The 20,240-nt window shown below is 43.5% G+C and overlaps 1 protein-coding gene across 10 annotated transcripts in view; it reads left to right on the plus strand.

Moving 5' to 3' along the window:
* The window catches only part of LOC138916648 (liprin-alpha-1-like), a 102,271-nt gene that overhangs the window by 78,587 nt on the left and 3,444 nt on the right, over positions 1-20,240 (plus strand). For 6 of the 10 annotated variants that reach the window (XM_070229673.1, XM_070229674.1, XM_070229675.1 and 3 more), the window contains 5 exons: positions 5,349-5,524; positions 5,610-5,707; positions 16,593-16,768; positions 17,735-17,803; positions 18,695-18,860. In XM_070229673.1, coding sequence (XP_070085774.1) covers positions 5,349-5,524; positions 5,610-5,707; positions 16,593-16,768; positions 17,735-17,803; positions 18,695-18,860 — 685 coding nt within the window. The other 4 variants (XR_011423950.1, XR_011423951.1, XM_070229679.1 and 1 more) reach the window with 4 other exon arrangements.

A 20,240-nucleotide genomic window follows, 5' to 3' on the forward strand; every position in this document is an offset into this window, starting at 1 on the left:
CGGCCTTTTTGTGGGAAACAGAAAGGTCATTTTACACTCAGTTGTTCCTGATAAGTATTTCCGCTAGGTATTAGTCAAATGTATAAAATAGGATCCGTATTTTGTCTTATTTTCGATTTTTCCAGGAACTTTACATTGGTAGGCCCTCTCTCTTTAGAGTAGGTTGAATTCACACCTCCTTTAGGGAGAGGCCTCGGCCGAACACTCCATTTTGAGGGTCTGGCCCATTTTCTCCCTCACTGAGTGTGCTTGCCGGGGGGGCCTCGGCTCCTGCCTGAGAAGCTGGGATTGTTGTTTTGCATGCGTTTTGCATGATACCTTGATTTCTCGAAGTTTCCCCTCCGTCTCGCTGCACCTTCTGAAGTTGATCTGCTTGCCTTACTAAGCTCACCGATACTAACAGCTGTGTTCTTTTCATTCCTAACCACGTAACATCAGGAGGATGAGGAGGGAAGCTGGGCTCAGGTTGGAGACTTTCTATACTATATTCTTCACTATATGTACAGCAACAAAAAGAATTGGCGTATGAAAACTCGTAATTTACTTTTCTTGACATTTTTAACATCTTAACTTTTTCAGAATATTGTTAACGATTTGAAAGCATTAGGCGGAAGCAGAGCGTAGAGTTAAAGAGCACGTCTCATGGACAATTTTGAACCTCTCTTCCGTGGGGCCGTGGTGTCAGTTCTGGTTAGCGTAGACGGCTCTGTGTAGCGGACCGGCTCCTGGACGCGGTCCTGGGGCTTCGGCGGCTCCTGACATTGCGGATTTAAGTACCCGCTTGGGTAACTTAACCGCAAGGTCTGCCGGTGGGAAAACTGAATTCTGAGAACTTTCCAGCACAGGAGTTGCTGTGGAGACGTCACGTCCGGGTCTTCGTGTTGGTGTTTTACTAAGTGCTGATCAAAAGGCTTTCTTACTAATGGAATTCTCAGAAATTAAGCCTCTTCTTGCTTAATGTACTTTTCCGTTTTCAGCTCCCCAGCTCTTCAGCTCACAAAAAGCTGCCACACGTGTCTTGCAGCCTTCCTCTGAGACAGCTCGACTAACACAGCGGTGTCCCTGCCTGTGACCCCACCAGCGTTGCTGTGTGACATGCCGCACTTTAGGGACCCGCACAGCCGCGCGGTGTAAGCAGGCGGCGTCTCCAGAGGCTCTTGCTGAGGGCGGAGCGCTCAGGGTCCTCACGGGATCGTTGTATGTCTGAAAAGAATCAGGATAGTTTCAAATCAGAATTTTCCTGAGTACAAGTTGTTGGTTGAAATGCCAGTTTCCCTCTGTTTGTATTCCCAACATAAAGCCAATTCTCTCTCTCTTTGTAACAAAAGAAGAGAGAAGCTATAATATGATGGTGTGAGCCCTCTGCTCCTGATTTGGGCCTTCTGTGCTGCTACGCCAGATAAATATCCTCATTAATGATTTAACCTGGTCAGCTACCTCTTTACAAGGCCACTGATGACCATCAGTGAATTAAAAAGGGTGCATTTTGTAATTACTTAAATGTCGGTGTATTTCACACTAGGAAGCAGAACTTTGTCAGCACTTGAGTAGGAAATTCCCTGTGTCCGGGGCACGAGGTATAAATTAAATAAGCGGAATGTTTGCTCTCTGCAGTAGAAATACAAACACGGGTGAGCTGTGCCCGCGGCAGCAGAGTTAGCCAACACTCAGTGTTCCTAGTAAGCAAGAGCTGCTCTCGCTGTCGCCTCCCCTAGATGAGAGGAGTGAAGAGGCTTCCTGGGCTCTGTGAGGCCGCCCGGTCTGCTGAGGGCCGCGGTCACACAGTGTTCCTCTCCTGTGCCCTTACCTCGTGGCCAGCTCTGAAGCCGAGAGGACGTTCAAGGTTTCCTCGGGCCCTCGGGAAGAAAGCATCAAGGTGTGGTGAGAGCCGTGGGTGCCTTCATTTAGCAAGTGGCACATGTGGGCTGTCTGTGGGAGGCTGTGCTGCTTGCTGCAGACACAGGAGTGAGCGGGACAGCCACAGTCCCTGCCGCCGGCCCTCACAGTTTACAGAGATCACAGAAGTGTGTTTGTGATCATTTCAGTGGTGGATTAGCAGGCCCTGGGCAGTGGCTGCCTCTTCTGGCCCAGGTGTTGTCCGATGATGGAGATCCGTGTCAAGGGCTTTTTCAGAAGGCTCTGATGGCGGCCCGGGAGATGGAGGGCTCCCTGGACTGGGCCTGATCCTCAGTCGCTGACCTACGTTATCTGACGCTGACCACTTAAGAAGTGTGACTAGAGTGTATGATGAGTAAACAAAAAGGAGGAGGGTTCCGCTTCCATGGAATTCTCTTATTTAGAAATCTTTGCGTTGTGTGCCCATTTAAGAATACGTAATCACAGGCAAGGAAATGAGACCAGATGCTCATGCGTAAGTCTCAGGCATATGAGATGAGAGTAAGGTTTGAAAGAGTGAAAAACATGACAGTGTGATGATTTCCCGAAAATGTTTGATGTTTTTCCCACTCATGGTTGCTTAGAGAAAATAGTGAAAATGTTTTTTTCTGTTCGAATTTGAGCATTCTTGTTGGAGTGTGAGTCATTTCTTCCAGCTTGGTTGGTGTAAGTGATAAATTAGACCAGAGGCCGTGTTTTCAAGGCAGAGCACGGTGGTAGTTGAGAGGGACTGTGTCCAGGGATTCCGTGATGGGACTGCAGAAGGCCTGTGGGCGCAGCTGGTCTCGGACAGAGGGGCAGCGAGTGCCTTTTTTGGATATGTCTGTAGATACATATAATGTGTGTGCTTATTTTTCATTGTACAAAGCTTGGCTGTGTTCTGTTAGATTTATCCCTAAGGATTTCATGACTTTGATGACATTGTGAATGGCATTGTGTAAATTTCAGTTTCCAGTTCACTTCTAGTATTTAGAAGCACAGCTCGTGTTTGTGTCCTGGCCTTGTGTCCTGCCGCTTTGCTAAGCTCACTGTAGTTCTCACAGCCAGTTTGTAGGTGCATTTTCTATGTTGCTAATCAGGTCATCTGCAAATAAAGACAGGTTTTTTTTTTCCAATTCCTATGCTTTTGATTTCTTTTTCTTGCCTTGTTACCGTGGCTTGGAGTTCCACCGCAGCGCTGAATAAAATTAGTGAGAGCAGACCCTTTGTTCCTGATCTCAGGAAGAATACATTGTCTTTCACCGTTAAGTGTGATGTCAGCCCTGTGTTTGCTGTAGATGCCCCTTATCAGGTTGAGGCCGTTTTCTTCCATTGCTAGATTGCTGAGATTTCCATAAATGAATGATGAATTTTGTCAAATGCCTTTTCTGCATCTTTTGAGATGATATAGTGGTATTTCTTTTGAATCCATTGATAGGCTGAATGTCATTGATTTTTCAAGTGTTGACCCAACCTTATGTTCGTAGGATGAACCTCACTTGTCGTGATAGCTTATTCTTTTAATTTATTATTGATTTAATTTGCTCATATTTTGTCGAGGAATTTTGCATCTGTGTCTATGAGAGATACTGGTCTGTAGTTTTCTTGTAATGTGTTTGTCTGGTTTTGGTATCAGGATAGTGCTGGCTTCATAGGATGAGTTAGGCATTTCTTCTCCATTTTTTTGGAATAATAGTGTAGAATTGTTATTTTTTCCATAAATATTTGGTAAGATTCACCAGTGAAGACATTTAAGGTAAAGATTTTATGTGTATGTGAGAGAAAGTTTATAACTGCAAATTTGAGTCCTGATAAGATACAACTTATCTCTTTCTTATGAGTTGCTCTCATAGATGATGTCTTTTGCCCATTTTATCTAAGTTGCTTACAGTTGTTCACAGTTTTCCCTTTCAGTGTCTATGTCCTATAGTGTGTCCCCTCTTTCATTCTTGATATTGGTAATGTACGTCTTTTCTTTTTTCTTAGTCACTCTGTCTAGGGCTTAGTCAATTTTACTGATCTTTATGAAGAACCAGATTTTAGTTTCATAGTTTTATTTTTCTTGTTTCTGTTTCATTGATTTCTGCTCTTTTATTTTCTTCCTTCTGCTTGCTGTGGATTTCATTTGTTCTTCTTTTTCAAGTTTTTTAAGGTAGAATCTTACATTGTTGTTTTGAGACCTTCCTTCATTTACGACATAAGTGTTTAATACTATAAATTTCCCTCAAGACACTGCTTTAGCCATGTCCTACAATTTTTGAATAGATTGTGTTTCACTTTCGTTCAGTTAGAAATATTTTCCCATTTCTCTTGTTTTCTTCTTTGGCATGTGGGTTATTTAGCCGTATGCTAATTTCCAAATACTTGAGAATTTTCTAGATATCTTTTTATTATTGATTTCTAATTTAATTCTGTTGAGGTCAGAGAACATAGTTTGTATGATTTCAGTCCCTTTAGATCTGTTGAGATTTGTCTTGGAGAATCCCATACGCACTTGAAATGAACGTATTCTGCTATTATTGGGTGGGGTGTTCCACGAAACGTCACTTAGGTCAAGCTGGTCAATAGTGTTGTTTAAGGCTTCTGGATCCTTACTGAGGGGGTCTGTCTGCCTGTTTTGGCTTCTTTGTTCAATCAGTGACTGAGTCAGAGGAGGGTTGAGGTCTTGTGACTGTAACTGTGGATTTTTCTGTTTCTCCTTTCAGTTCTGTCAGTTGTTGTCTTGCTTCTCTCTTCTTTTAAAACTATTTTTCGGTTCACTTTTTTTTTAAGATTTTATTTTTCCTTTTTCTCCCCAAAGTCCCCTGGTATGTAATTGTATGTTTTTAGTTGTGGGTCCTTCTAGTTGGGGCATGTGGGACGCCACCTCAACATGGCTTGATGAGCAGTGTCATATCCAGGCCCAGGATGCAAACCGGTGAAACCCTGGGCTTCTGAAGCGGAGTGCGCCAACGTAACCACTCAGCCACGGGGCCGGCCCCTTCAGTTCACTTTTTACACGGATTTTGAAATTAACAGATTTTTTGTTGAGGAAATTTGGAAAACAAAGTGTTAAAATTAAAACCAGCCACAGATATTTTTGTGTACAGTTGGATTGATCCTTCAAACTTGTTCATGAGTCGTGATCATTCTTTGTTGTTATAGTATTATACACAAAAATTACTTCAGAAAGATCATGTGTTATCAGCTACATTTTTATTGTGGTTGGGGAAATAGGTTAAATTTATAAACACGAATGAGTCATAGGTTTTCAGTGGTATAATACCTTCTGTTAAAATTCTACTGACAAATTTAAAAGGTAGTACATAGGAGATCAAATTATTTTGAAATGATAAAGAACAGTGTTGTCATTCATTTAAGCTTTAAGGATATGTAATAGGTTAAAAATCCAGTTTAAAGATTATTTAAACTGCCCTTGTGACCTCTTGGGTGTTCTTTTTCCTGAACTGATCGTACTTGCTTGTTGAAAGCAGACGCTCGCCTACGGGGACATGAACCATGATTGGATCGGGAACGAGTGGCTGCCCAGCCTGGGCCTCCTGCAATACCGCAGCTACTTCATGGAGTGCCTGGTGGACGCGCGCATGCTGGCCTATCTCACCAAGAAGGACCTGCGCGGGCAGCTGAAGATGGCGGACAGCTTCCACAGGTCAGTCGTTGCACACAGTTCCTGCTCGTTGGCTAGGAGGCTTTTGACTGTTTCCATCTGTAATTTTGTTTTTTTTTGTAAATAGAAAGAGCTTCCAGTGTGGAATTATGTGCCTGCGAAGGCTGAATTATGACCGAAAAGAACTGGAAAGAAAAAGAGAAGAAAGCCAGAATGAAATAAAAGGCTAGTACATTACGTTTAATTGATTTAGCGTATTTCTGCTTCCCAGTCTATTAGCAGCCTAAGTGATTTCCTAGTTTCTTTAAATTAAAAAAAATATTTTTTTTATTGTGGTCATAATAGTTTATAGCATTGTGAAATTTCAGTTGTACATTAATATTTGTCAGACACCATGTGAGTGTGCCGCTTCGCCCCTTGTGGCCACCTTCCACACCACTTGCCCCTTGTAACCACTAAATTGTTCTCTTTGTCCGTAAGTTTGATTATCTTCTACATAGGAGTGAAATCATCCAGTGTTTGTCTTTCTCCATTTGGCTTATTTCGCTTCACAGGATGCCCTGAAGGTCCATCCATGTGGTTGCGAATGGGACGATTACATCTTTTTTTTTATGGCTGAGTAGTATTCCATTGTGTATTTATATACCCCATACTCTTTATCCAATCATCCGTCGATGGGCACTTGGGCTGCTTCCACATCTTGGCTATTGTGAATAATGCTGCCATGAACATGGGGTACATAAGTCTCTTTGAATTGTGGATTTCAGTTTTTTTTGATAAATACCCAGTAGTGGGTTAGCTGGGTTGTATGGAATTTCTATTTTTAATTTTTTGAGAAATCTCCGTACTGTTTTCTGCAGTGGCTGCACCAGTTTGCATTCCCACCAGCAGTGGATGAGGGTTCCCTTTTCTCTACAACCTCTCCAACACTTGTTGTTTTTTGTCTTGGTGATTATAGCCATTCTAATGGGTGTAAGATATCTAAGTGTAGTTTTTTGCTTTTTAGGTTTTTTTTTAAAGACAGGCACCTGAGCTAACATCTGTTGCCAATCTTTTTTTTCTTTTTTCCCCTTCTTCTTCTCCCCAAAGCCTGCCAGTACATAGTTGTATCCTCCAGTTGCACGTCCTTCTGTCTGTGCTATGTGGGGTGCCACCTCAGCATGGCTTGATGAGCGGTGCCATATCTCCACCCAGGATCTGAACCAGTGAAACCCTGGGCCTCTAAAGCGGGGCATGCGAACTTAGCCACTCGGCCACGGCCCCGGCCCCTAAATGTAGTTTTGATTTGCATTTCCCTGATGATTAGTGATGTTGAGCATCTTTTCATGTGCCTATTGGCCATCCAGCTATCTTCTTTGGAAAAATGTCTGTTCGTATCCTCTGCCTACTTTTTGATTGGGTTGTTTGTTTTTTTTGTTGTTCATTTGTGTGAGTTGTTTCTATATTATGGAGATTAACTCCTTGTCGGATATATGATTTGCAAATATTTTCTCCCATTTGGTGGGTTGTTTTTTCATTTTAATCTTGATTTCCTTTGACTTCCAGAAGCTCTTTAGTCTGATGAAGTCCCACTTGTTTCTTTTTTTCTTTTGTTTTCCTTGTCTGGGTAGACATGGTATTCAGTAAGATCCTTTTAAGTGTGATGTCAAAGAGTGGACTGCCTGTATTTTCTTCCAGAAGTTTTATGGTTTCAGCTCTTACCTTCAAGTCTCTGGTCCATTTTGAGTCTATTTTTGTGTATGGAGAAAGGTAGTGGTCTACTTTCGTTGTTTTGCATGTGGCTGTCCAGTTTTCCCAGCACCATTTATTGAAGAGGCTTTCCTTTCTCCATTGTATATTCTTAGCTCCTTTGCCGAAGATTAGCTGTCTGTAGATGTGTGGTTTTATTTCTGGGCTTTCGGTTCTCTTCCATTGATCTGTGTGCCTGTTTTTGTACCAGTACCATGCTGTTTTGATCACTATGGGTCTGTAGTACGTTTTGAAGTCAGGCACTGTGATGCTCCAGCTTTGTTGTTCTTTCTCAGGATTGCTTTGGCTATTCAGGGTCTTTTGTTGACCCATGTGAATTTTAAGATTCTTTGTTCTATGAAGAATGTCATTGGGATTCTGATTGGGATTCCATTGAATCTATAGATTGCTTTAGGTAGAATGGACTTTTTTTTTTCTTTTAGGAAGATCAGCCCTGAGCTAACTACTGCCAATCCTCTTCTTTTTGCTGAGAAAGACTGGCCCTGAGCTAACATCCATGCCCATCTTCCTCTACTTTGTATGTGGGACGCCTTCCACAGCATGGCTTTTGCCAAGCAGTGCCCCGTCCGCACCCAGGATCCGAACCGGTGGACCCCGGGCTGCTGAGAAGCAGAACGTGCGCACTTAACCGCTGCACCACCGGGCCGGCCCCTAGAATGGACATTTTAACTATGCTTATTCTTCCAAATCCATGTGCATGGAATATCTTCCCATTTCTTTTGTCATTATTGATTTCTTTCAGTGATGTCTTATAGTTTTCCTTGTATAGATCTTTTTATTTTTTATTTTTTTATCGCAGTAACATTTGATTATAACATTATATAACTTTCAGATGTACATCATAGCATGTTTCAAATTCTATGTAGATTCCATCATGTTCACCACCCAAAGACTAATTACAAGCCATCACCACACACGTGTGCTTAATCACCCCTTTCACCCTCCCCCTATTAAATTTATTCCTGGGTATTTTTTTTTCATGTTGTGAGATTTTTTACTTTATTTTATTTTTTAAAACAATTTTTATTGAGTTAATGATAGGTTACAATCTTGTGAAATTTCAGTTATGTATTATCGTCTGTCAGTCGTGTTGTAGGTGCAACCCTTCACCCTTTGTGCCCACCCCCCACCCCCCCTTCCCCTGGTAGCCACTAATCTGTTCTCTTTGCCCACAGGTTTAAATTCCTCATAGGAGTGGAGTCACACAGAGATTGTCTTGTCTATCTGGCTTATTTCACTTAACATAATTCCCTCAAGGTCCATCCATGTTGTTGCAAATGGGACGATTTTGTTCTTTTTTACGGCTGAGTAGTATTCCATTGTATATATGTACCACATCTTCTTTATCCAGTCATCTGTTGATGGGCACTTAGGTTGCTTCCATGTCTTGGCTATTGTAAATAATGCTGCAGTGAACATTGGGGTGCATAGGACTTTTGGAATTGCTGACTTCAAGCTCTTTGGATAGATACCCAGTAGTGGGATGGCTGGATCGTATGGTAGTTCTATTTTTAATTTTTTGAGGAATCTCCATACTGTTTTCCATAGTGGCTGCACCAGTTTGCATTCCCGCCAGCAGTGTATGAGGGTTCCTTTTTCTCCACAACCTCTCCAACATTTATTACTATTTGTTTCAGTTATTTTTGTCACTCTAATGGGTGTAAGGTAATATCTTAGTGTAGTTTTGATTTGCACTTCCCTGATGATCAGCGATGATGAGCGTCTTTTCATGTGCCTATTGGCCATCCGTATATCTTCTTGGGAGAAATGTCTGTTCATGTCTCCTGTCCATTTTTTGATCGGGTTGTTTAATTTTTTGTTGTTGAGTTGTGTGAGTTCTTCATCTGTTATGGATATTAAGCCTTTGTCAGATGTATTACTTGGAAATGTTTTTTCCCAGTTAGTGGGTTGTTTTTTTGTTTCACTCCTGTTTTCCCTTGCCTTGAAGAAGCGCTTTCGTCTGATGAAGTCCCATTTGTTTATTCTTTCTATTGTTTCCCTTCTCTGAGAAGACATGGTGTCCGAAAAGATCCCTTTAATACTGATGTCAAAGAGTGTACTTCCTATATTTTCTTCTAGAAGCCTTATGGTTTCAGGTCTTACCTTTAGGTCTTTGATCCATTTTGAGTTCATTTTGGTGAATGGTGAAAAAGAATGGTCAAATTTTCATTCTTTTACATGTGGCTTTCCAGTTTTCCCAGCGCCGTTTGTTGAAGAGACTTTCTTTTCTCCATTGTAGGCCCTCAGCTCCTTTGTTGAAGATTAGCTGTCCATAGATGTGTGGTTTTATTTCTGCGCTTTCAGTTCTGTTCCATGGATCTGTGCAGCTGTTTTTGTACCAGTACCATGCTGTTTTGATTACTGTAGCTTTGTGGTATGTTTTGAAGTCAGGGATTGTGATGCCTCCAGCTTTGTTCTTCTTTCTCAGGATTGCTTTAGCAATTCAGGGTCTTTTGTTGTCCCATATGAATTTTAGGATTCTTTGTTCTATTTCTGTAAAGATGTCATTGGGATTCTGATTGGGATGGCGTTGAATCTGTAGATTGCTTTAGGTAGAGTGGATATTTTAACTGTGTTTATTCTTCCAATCCATGTGCATGGAATGTCTTTCCATCTCTTTATGTCGTCGTCCATTTCTTTCAGAAAAGCCTTGTAATTTTCATTGTATAGGTCTTTCACTTCCTTAGTTAAATTCACCCTGAGGTATGTTCTTCTTTTTGTTGCGATTATGAATGGTATTGTGTTCTTGAGTTCTTTTTCTGTTAGTTTGTTATTAGAGTATAGAAATGCTACTGATTTATGTAAATTGATTTTATATCCTGCTACTTTGCTGTAGTTGTTGATTACTTCTAAAAGTTTTCCAATGGATTCTTTGGGGTTTTCTATGTATAAGATCACGTCGTCTGCAAATAGCGAGAGTTTCACTTCTTCCGCCCCTATTTGGATTCCTTTTATTCCTTTTTCTTGCCTGATTGCTCTGGCCAGGACCTCCAGTACTATGCTGAATAAGAGTGGTGATAGAGGGCATCCTTGTCTCGTTCCGGTTCTCAGGGGGATGGTGCTCAGTTTTTGCCCATTGAGTACGATGTTGGCTGTGGGTTTGTCATCTATGGCCTTTATTGTGTTGAGGTAGTTCCCGTCTATCCCCATTTTGTTGAGTTTTTATCATAAATGGCTGTTGGATCTTGTCAAATGCTTTCTCTGCATCTACTGAGATGATCATGTGGTTTTTATTCCTCAGTTTGTTGATGTGGTGTATCACATTGATTGATTTGCGGATGCTGAACCATCCCTGTGTCCCTGGTATGAATCCCACCTGATCATGATGTAGGATCCTTTTGATGAATTACTGTATTCTGGTTGCCAAAATTTTGTTGAGAATTTTTGCATCTGTGTTCATCAGCGATATTGGCCTGTAGTTCTTTTTCGTGCTGTCCTTGTCAGGCTTTGGTATCAGCATGATGTTGGCCTCGTAGAATGTGTTAGGAAGTGTTCCATCCTCCCTAATTTTTTGGAATAGCTTGAAAAGGATAGGTATTAAATCCTCTCTGAAAGTTTGGTAAAATTCCCCAGGAAAGCCATCTGGTCCTGGGGGTTTATTCTTTGGGTGCTTTTGATGGCTGTTTCAGTCTCTTTGCTTGTGACTGGTCTGTTCAGATTGTCTCCTCCTTCTTGAGTGAGCTTTGGGAGATTGTAGGAGTCCAAGAATTTATCCATTTCCTGTAGGTTATCCATTTTGCTGGCATATAGTTTTTGCTAGTATTCTCTTATAATCCATTGTATTTCTGTGGAGTCTGTTGTTATTTCTCCTCTTTCATTTCTGATTTTGTTTATTTGAGCTTTCTCTCTTTTTTTCTTTGTAAGTCTGGCTAGGAGTTTGTCAATTTTATTTACCTTCTCAAAGAACAAGCTCTTTGTTTCATTAATCCTTTCTACTGCCTTTTTTGTTTCAATACCATTTATTTCTGCTCTGATTTTTATTATTTCTCTCCTTCTGCTGACTTTTGGCTTTGTTTGTTCTTCTTTCTCTAATTCAGTTAGGTGTAGTTTAAGATTGCTGATTTTCTGGTTTGTTAAGATGTCCCTGAATGGCCATGAATTTTCCTCTTAATAGAGCTTTTGCTGCATCCCATATGAGTTGGTATAGCATGCTATCATTTTCATTTGTCTCCAGGTATTTTTGGATTTCTTCTTTAATTTCTTCCATGATCCATTGCTTGTTCAATAGCGTATTGTTTAGTCTCCACATCCTTGTGCCTTTCTCAGCTTCTTCCTTGTAATTAATTTCTAGCCTTATAACATTATGATCAGAGAAGATGCTCGTTATTATTTCAATTTTTTTAAATTTGTAGAGGCTTGCCTTGTTTCCCAACCTATGGTCTATCCTTGAGAATGTTCCATGCACGCTTGAGAAGAATGTGTATTCTGCTGTTTTTGGATGAAGCATTCTATATGTATCTATGAAGTCCCACTGTTTTAGCTTTTCGTTTAGCGCCACTGTTTCTCTGTTGATTTCCTGTCTGGATGATCTATCCATTGATGTGAGTGTGGTGTTGAGGTCCCCTACTATTTTTGTGTTATTTTTGATATCTTCTTTTAGGTTTGTTAATAGTTACTTTATGAACTTTGGTGCTCCTGTGTTGGGGGCATAGATATTTATAAGCGTTATTTCTTCTTGATGAAGTGTCCCTCTGATCATTATATATTGGCCCTCTATGTCTCTCTTTACCTGCCTTATCTTGAAGTCTGTTTTGTCTGATATAAGCATTGCGACCCCTGCTTTCTTTTGTTTGCTATTGGCTTGGAGTGTTGTCTTCCACCCCTTCACTCTGAGCCTGTGTTTGTCCTTGGAGCTGAGGTGTGTTTCCTGGAGGCAACAAATTGTTGGATCTCGTTCTTTAATCTATTTTGCCACTCTGTGTCTTTTTATTGGCGAGTTCAATCCGTTTACGTTGAGGGTGAGTATTGATGCATGAGGGCTGAATGCTGTCATTCTGTTGCTCGTTTTCCGGTTTTCCTGTGTTTCCTTTGTTTCTTGTCCTGTGTGTTTTAGCCTACCCATTGACTTCTGCAGTTTCTTAGGCTGGGTTTCTTAGATTTTTCCTTATTTATGTTTTATGTTTCTGTTCAGTTTTTCAGTTTAGTGGCTACCCTGAAGTTTGTATTCAGAATCTCGTGTATAACATAGTCCATTTTCTGGTGGTCTCTTACTTCCTTAGCCTAGATTGTTTCAGTCCCTTTCCTCCTCCCCTCCGAAATTATTATTTTCATCTCTTATTCCAACTTGTGTTGTGAGTTTGTGGTTAGAGTGATAAGATTATCTTTGCTTTGGTGATTTCCTTCCCTTTATCCTAATGCTATAGTTGAATATTTGCTATCCTATTTAGCTTCTGTCTATTTGTCTCCCTACTCTGTGTTTTGTGACCCCTTACTCCCTTTTTTTCTTTTTTCAGGTATGAGAGCCTTCTTGAGTGAAGGTCCTGTGACTACGAAGTCCCTTAGCTTTTGTTTGTCTGGAAAAGATTTAATTTCTCCCTCCTATCTGAAGGATATTTTTCCTGGATAGAGTATTCTTGGCTGAAGATTTTTATCCTTTAAAGTTTTGAATATGTCACTCCAGTCTCTCCTAGCTTGTAAGGTTTCTGTCGAGAAATCCGCTGAAGGTCTGATAGGGGTTCCTTTGTAGGTTCTTTTCTTCTGCCTTGCTGCCCTGAGTATTCTTTCTCTGTCCTTCATTTTTGCCATTTTTACTACTATGTACCTTGCAGTAGGTCTTTTTACGTTGACAAATGTAGGAGATCTGAAAGCTTCCTCCACACACATTTCTCTCTCAATCCCTAGATTTGGGAAGTTCTCTTCTCTGATTTCGTTGAGCACACTTTCTGCTCCATTTTCCTTTTCCACGCCCTCAGGAATTCCGATGATTCTTAAGTTGCATTTTCTCATTGAGTCAGCTATTTCTCTGAGCTTTTCTTCAGTTTTTTTAATTCTTAGTTGTCTTTCTTCCTCTGTCTGGAGCCATTCAGCCTGTCTTTGATTATGCTAGTTTGCTCCTCTATGGTGTCTACACGGGCATTCAGGGAATCTGTATTCTGTTTTATCTGGTCCATTGTGTTTTTCGTCTCTAGTGTTTCTAATTGATTCTTCTTTATAATTTCAATCTCTTTTGTGAAGTAACTCCAGAACTTGTTGACTTGTTTCTCTATATTTCCCTTTACCTCATTGAGTATTTTGAGGATAGCTATTTTGAACTCCTCTTCACTTACTTTACCCATTTCCAAGCCCTCAGGACATAATTCTGTGTTTTTATTGTTTTCCTTTTGGACTGGAACTTTTATAAATTGCTGGATGGTAGAGGAGAGGTTTTTGCGCATGATGCTGTTATTTGGTTGCAGGTACAGCCTGTCGCCACTAGATGGGGGTCGAGAGCCTTGGTTCTGAGCCCTGCGCCTTCAGCCACGATGGTGGCGCCCAGCATGGGTGGAGGGAGGAGGGACACTTTCTCTCATGCCGACCTGGATTGGCACAGCTCTCGCTCTCTGGTCTCCCAGGGCCCTGGCTTGCTGGGGTTCCCCCATGCGAAAGCTGTCCCCTGTTAGAGGGTTTCCGCTGCTCCAGCGGTGGGAGTCCTGCACGATCTCCCAATGCACGGCCCCTCCCCTGCTCCTTCTCACACCCACGGCAGCGATCCCAGTCTCTAGGGGAGGGAGCGAAGACCCCGTTCCAGCTCCTCCGAGGGCGGCTCCAGCCTCTCCGCCTTCCGTCGTTTGGCTGCTGTGGGTCTGTGAGGATTTCTGTTATTGGGATTTTTTTTTTTTTGGTTGGAAAGCAGTTGCTCTTTTTAGTTGTAATTTGGAGGGGAGAGAGTCCTGGGTGTGCTCACGCTGCCATGTTGCTGACGTCACCCCTATTTCTAGATATTTTATTCTCTTTGTTGCGATTGTAAATGGTATTCTATTCTTGAGTTCTCGTTCTGTTAGTTTGTTATTAGAGTAGAGAAATGCAACTGATTTTTGTAAGTAGACTTTGTATCCTGCAACTTTGCTGTAGATGTTTATTTCTAATAGTTTTCCCATGGCTTCTTTTTTTTTTTTTTAAAGATTGGCACCTAGGCTAACAACTGTTGCCAATCTTTTTTTTTTTTTTTTCCTGCTTTATTTCCCAAACCCCCCTGGTACATAGTTGCATATCTTAGTTGCATGTCTTTCTAGTTGTGGGATGTGGGACGCCGTCTCAACGTGGCCTGATGAGCGGTGCCATGTCCGTGCCCAGGATCCGAACCCTGGGCTGCCTCAGCGGAGCGTGCGAACTTAGCCACTCAGCCACCGAGCCGACCCCGCCATGGCTTCTTTAGGGTTTTCTCTATATAAAATCATGTCGTCTGCAAACAGTGAGAGTTACACTTCTTCACTGCCAATTTGGATTCCTTTTCTTTCTTTTTCTTGCCTAATTGCTCTGGCCCAAACCTGCAGTACTATGTTCAGTAAGAGTGGTGGGAGTGGGCTCCCTTGTCTTGTTCCTGTTCTCAGGGGGATGGCGCTCAGTTTTTCCCCATTGAGTATGATGCTGGCTGTGGGTTAGTGATTTCCCATTTTTAAAAATATTAGGAAATTTGTTAAGTGGAGAAAACTAGTCTGGCATCCTTACAGAGGAGGGAGGGTTGGAGATGAGTGCTTTGAAGACCCTCCTCTCATGGCCTGGTGGTTAAAGTCTGGCCCCCAGCACTCAGCAGCCCAGGTTCGCTCCCTGGCCGCAGCACCACAGCACCTGTCTGTGTGTGGCTGTGCTGTGGGGCAGCTCGTGACTTACCACCAGGGTGCGCCACCACGCCCTGTATCTCTGGGAGGAAGCACGGTCCTCCTCTGAGGCACAGCACCTGTGCCTGCTTTCTTGTGCTTACGTCAGTCTGCGCGAACCGTCTCAAGGGGAACACTCCTCCTGTGACTTGTTCTGACGTGTGTACTCCTTCACTCAGAAATGCCACCCCGTGCCACACTGCTGGGTAACAGCAGGGCACAGACGGGCAGGACTCTGCTATCGGCTCACTGGACTCCAGTGTGGCGATTCTGCTCTAGCCACTTATCAGAGGGCTTCAGGAGCACAGATGGAGCCCTGTGGCTCTGCCTCCAGGGCTCAGGGGGCAGCACAGAGGCGCTGGTTCAGCTGGGCCTTGGAGGTGGAGGAGGAGCTCCTTAGCAGGGGACGATGGCAGAGGCGGCTCAGTGAGAGCGCAGGTGGGGAGATGCAATGGGAGCCTCTCACCCGGCATGCCTCGAAAGCATCGACTACAATAGTCTGCTTTTAAGTAAGACGTTAACGATTAAGCTCAAAGTAAAATCTCCCAGAATTTTCAGAATAAAGAAATCACTAACAACAGTCATAATAATAGGTAAGACTTAAGAACTTGAAGCACTTTCAGAGGTTAATTGTTTAATCCTTCCCACAACCCCGTGCGTGTGAGTGCTGTCTTCTTCCCCAGGTTTTACAAAGAAAGAAACTGAAGACAAAACTGGTTGAGGACACAGCCCGTTTAAAGGATAGTCTGGTCATGATTGAGCTAACGTGAATCACAAGAAAAACCGTAAGCCAGCTTTTATACTATATATATATACACGCTTTATACTATATATGTAGTGCGTATATTTTATACTATATATATAGTGTGTGTGTGTGTATAGTATAAAAGGGCATTGGAAATAAAATGGGTAAATCAGTTTTGTCTGTTTTCTGTATCTGTTTTAAATCTTTTTATAGTTGACAAAAGTTGTCTTTGGAAGTGATTGGTGAGCATCCGGAGATATTTTCATGGAGTGGCTATTTTTAGATCTCTACTAGAGCGAATTTAATAATGGATCACTTCGTGTGGTGTAAGATCTTCCCCCCAGTCTCTGATATGCTGGAGAGCATCTTTAAGTTTCTCTCTTTTTAAAATGAGACAACAAAAAAGGCTTCAAGGAAACAAGCTTCAAGATTACAAATGAGAGATTTGTGTTGAATCGAGCAGGGCGCCAACTCCTTCTCTGACGAAAAGAAAGTGTTTCAGAAACTCTGAAGGCTGTAGAGGAAGCGCGCTCGTGCCTGGTGGGCATTCAGCTTCTTCTCTGTCCTTCTGGTTTCTGACCCTGGATCCTCCTCATTTTCTGTTCTCTAGAAAATAAATGTCCGTAAGAACTTCATTGCTCTTGGGTTCTTTGGCAGCATGAGTTCTAGTGGGACAGTTTCCCTTCGATGGAGGAGGGCCGAGGCGTGACCTCTAAATGCAGCAGCGGTTGCCTGCCCACCTTCTGTGTGCTGTTACAGGTGTGCATGATGAAGACAGCTTTGTGCAGACGCCGTTCTAATTGTTTCTGTTCACCTGTAGACGTGCTTGTGTGGAGCAACGATCGAGTGATTCGCTGGATCGTCTCAATTGGTCTTAAAGAATATGCAAACAATCTGGTGGAGAGTGGCGTTCACGGTGCACTTGTGGCCTTAGATGAAACCTTCGATTTCAGTGCACTGGCGCTCTTGTTACAGATCCCTAAGCAGAACACACAGGTATGCTGCAGAGCCGGCCCGGCTCTCACTCAGCGTTCAGTCAGGTCTCCTGATGGAGACGTCTAGCTGGTTAACTGAGTGGACACAAAACTTCACAGTACCTCAGACAACTATCCCTAATCCACAAAATACTGGTTCCAAACCAGCAATGCTTAATTCTTCATTAGTTTTGCCTGTCCTTCCATTTTCTGTTGTCAGCATGAGAGTCTTGCGATTAAAAAAAAAGGGGAAACTTCGTGCAAGTCCATATGCTCGTAGGAGTGACGACGTGTATTTAGTTCTTACGTGGAAAGAGAAATGCTCATAGGTACACCGATGGAGATTCTGTTAATTTTGTTTCTATTGCCCTGTGTGATTCTTTTTGACACACGGGCTCACCTGAGAATCAGGAAATTTATTCTTCTTCTACAGAAGATTGTATGTCTTTTGCCGATACCCCCCATCCCCCCACCAGCACCAACCCACAGAGCACACTTTCGTAGATAGTCTGCCAGCGGTCATGGGTCCCTTTCCCTGAAAGCCCATCCATGGGCTCCGCAGGAATCCCCTAATTTAAAATGTGGTTGTGGGGGCCAGCCCGGTGTTGCAGTGGTTAAGTGCGCACGTTCTGCTTCTCGGCAGCCCGGGGTTCGCCGGTTCGGAGCCCGGGTGCAGACGTGGAAGCACTTGGCAAGCCATGCTGTGGCAGCGTCCCACATATAAAATAGAGGAAGATGGGCATGGATTCTAGCTCAGGGCCAGTCTTCCTCAGCAAAAAAGAGGAGGATTGGCAGCTGGTGTTAGCTCAGTGCTAATCTTCCTCAAATAAATTAATTAATTCAATTAAATTAAATGCTGTCATGGCTCAAGGTGTTTATAGCCTGAGCTTTTTAAAAGTCTTGATTTGAAAAACAGTTGTGATATGCTAACGTCCTTCAGATTAGATTGATGAAGCTTTGCGGTATTGTTGTTTTGTTATGATTTCAGGCTCGCGCTGTCTTGGAACGAGAATTTAACAACCTTTTGGTCATGGGGACGGACAGAAGTTTTGATGAAGTGAGTTTTCAGCCTAATGAATTTTATTTAAATTTGCATTCAGTGTGAATTATTTGTTCATATGCACGTGAGCCCCGTCGGCAGTCTCTCTTCTAAGTGTGGAGATGATTTTACCTCCTGAGCTAAGCTTTGCTCTCAAAAATGTGTTAAATGAGATAGTAAGAAACTCGTATTTTCAGTCTGAGGTTTTCTGTTTTTAAAATATTTGCTATTTAAGTTTTGATAGCCCTCAAAAATGTTGTTCCCATCAACATTGGTGGCAGCCGAGGCATGGTGTCCATGGGCTATGTTTGGGGACCGCTGGATGTCTGACCCCAATCCAGAGTCCCTGTGCTTTGGAGAAACCTGTTAGAAGGAGATTAGAGAAACGCAACATGTTAATTTCCCCTCACACAGTCGTGACTGGTTTGTTCCCACACTGTTTTTATTCTTTCCTTCGTTGCCCCTTAAGAAAACGTGAGTTTGCCTGGTGACTAGGAGGACAGCTAAAGGAGCGCTTGCTGGCTCTTCCCCGGCTCTAAGGCAGAACTGCTTCCAGCTTGGAAACTATTTTAAGACAAATAGAAATGTATTATCTTATACGGCAAGAAGATGATTTCTCCAAGATAAGAAAGGAAACAGGGTGATGAACAGGAGGCACATGCACCTGGCCGGCCCAGGGCCGTCCTCATCGATGCCCAGTGAGGGCCCCACATAGTGTTACTGGGCCCGTCACTCTCAGAAGTTCCCGGTGGGGACAGTAGATCCTGTGGTTATCAGGAACGGGTTAAATAGGTGTGAACAAACATGCAGTGACAAGTTCAGCAGTCAGGTCCAAGGCTGGTAACTTGACTGTCTATTTTTGTCCTTTATTTTAAAATCAGTCTTGTTTTCTGTCCTTTAATTTCCCAGGACCATGATAAAAGCTTTAGGAGAGCACCTTTTTGGAGAAAAAAATTTAGACCAAAGGATGTTCGTGGCTTAGCTGCTGGGTCCGCAGAGACTCTCCCCGCCAACTTCCAGGTCACCTCCTCTCTGTCCTCACCCTCCATGCAGCCGAAGAAGACGCAGCTGGACGGTAGGTGTGCAGGGGCGGCCAGCCGCTGTGGGCGGCAAGAGCAGCTTTGTGGCTGGAATGTTAACCGTGATCCAGAATGGCCTCTTGATTGTGTTACAAGGCATTGAGTACTGGTGCATGCCCAGGTTAAGTGTTTTAAAATGAATCCTAACATCTGTGCATAACAGTTTAACAATAATGTAGGTTTTTTAGAGTCTTGTCTGGTTGAATCTTAGCATATCCTTCCAACTAATAAAGCTGAGCGTCGCGTGTGTTCTCGGCGTGCTGAGTGGACGTCCTGTAGCCTGTGTGTGTGGCAGGCAGCCCTGGAAGGCTCCGCCGGAAGGTGGTGCAGCAGCTCTCGGGCCACGCCGGGTGCTCCCGGGACGTCTCTCCACCTGGAGAGGTGACTGAGTCCATCTTAGAGAACACAGTTTCCCCCTCTGTGAGCCTTCCCTTTCCTCTCTCCACCCCTGCTGGCGTTGGTCCCTGTCACTGCGCACCATAAGGACGGAGAGGAGGAAGAAGGTGAGCCTGGGCAGGTCGTCACTGGAGCGCGGTGGGCCGTGGGAGCGCACGAGCCTTGCAGTCAGGGTTCCAGATGGAGCTTGCGGTTTTCCCTTTGACCGCCGCTCCGCTTGGAGGACACGGCTGATGACAAGTTGGTCGCGCTTTACTGACAGACCTCTCAGCTCTGACCGCGTCCCCCACGATGACAGGATCAAGGGCAGATGGCCTCGGTGGACCCTGGCTCTGCCACTGAGGAGGGGCACAGCCTCGAGCACTGTGCCTCAGTCTCCCCGTCTGTAGGGCCGTCGTCGTACAGCCGTGTCCTCTTCAGCGGCTGTGGCAGTGAAATGGCTGCTCCTCGTCAGGCTCGTAGGAGGCGTCTGCGGGTCCTGGTCCCGTGTGGTGCTGGCCGCTGGGGCCATTGTAGCCACGCTCCCGTTACGAAGGACTTCGTTCTCCTCTCTGTGGCCCATGGATCGGCTATGGGAAAGGAAGCGCTTTTAAAAATTGTCCTGAGTTGGCTTTTACAAGTTTCCCTGTTCTTAGCCCTTCCCGTATGTAGGTTTGTGAGTTTGGCTCTCACTTGCTTATATCAAAATGAGAGAAAAGCGCGTGTGTGTAAAGCCTTCGCTCAGCCGGACGCTTGGTGAGATGGCCCCCAGGGCAGCACTGCTGCTGGAAGCCTGCATCTCTCTGCAGAGCTCAGTGATCTGGTTAATGGGGCAAGAGTAGCAGTGTCTTCAGTAGCATTCTTATTCTAAGGAGCATGAGGTAATTTGTATAACTCTAACGGTAACTCGGCCCTCCACTTATTGAATAGGCTGATGGAGCGCCTTCTGATTTTCTTCACAGCTTCGTGCCCAGTTTCCTCAGACTCAGTCACACTTCCCG

This window comes from Equus caballus, chromosome 12, assembly GCF_041296265.1.
Source record: "Equus caballus isolate H_3958 breed thoroughbred chromosome 12, TB-T2T, whole genome shotgun sequence".
Taxonomy (NCBI): Eukaryota; Metazoa; Chordata; class Mammalia; order Perissodactyla; family Equidae; genus Equus; species Equus caballus.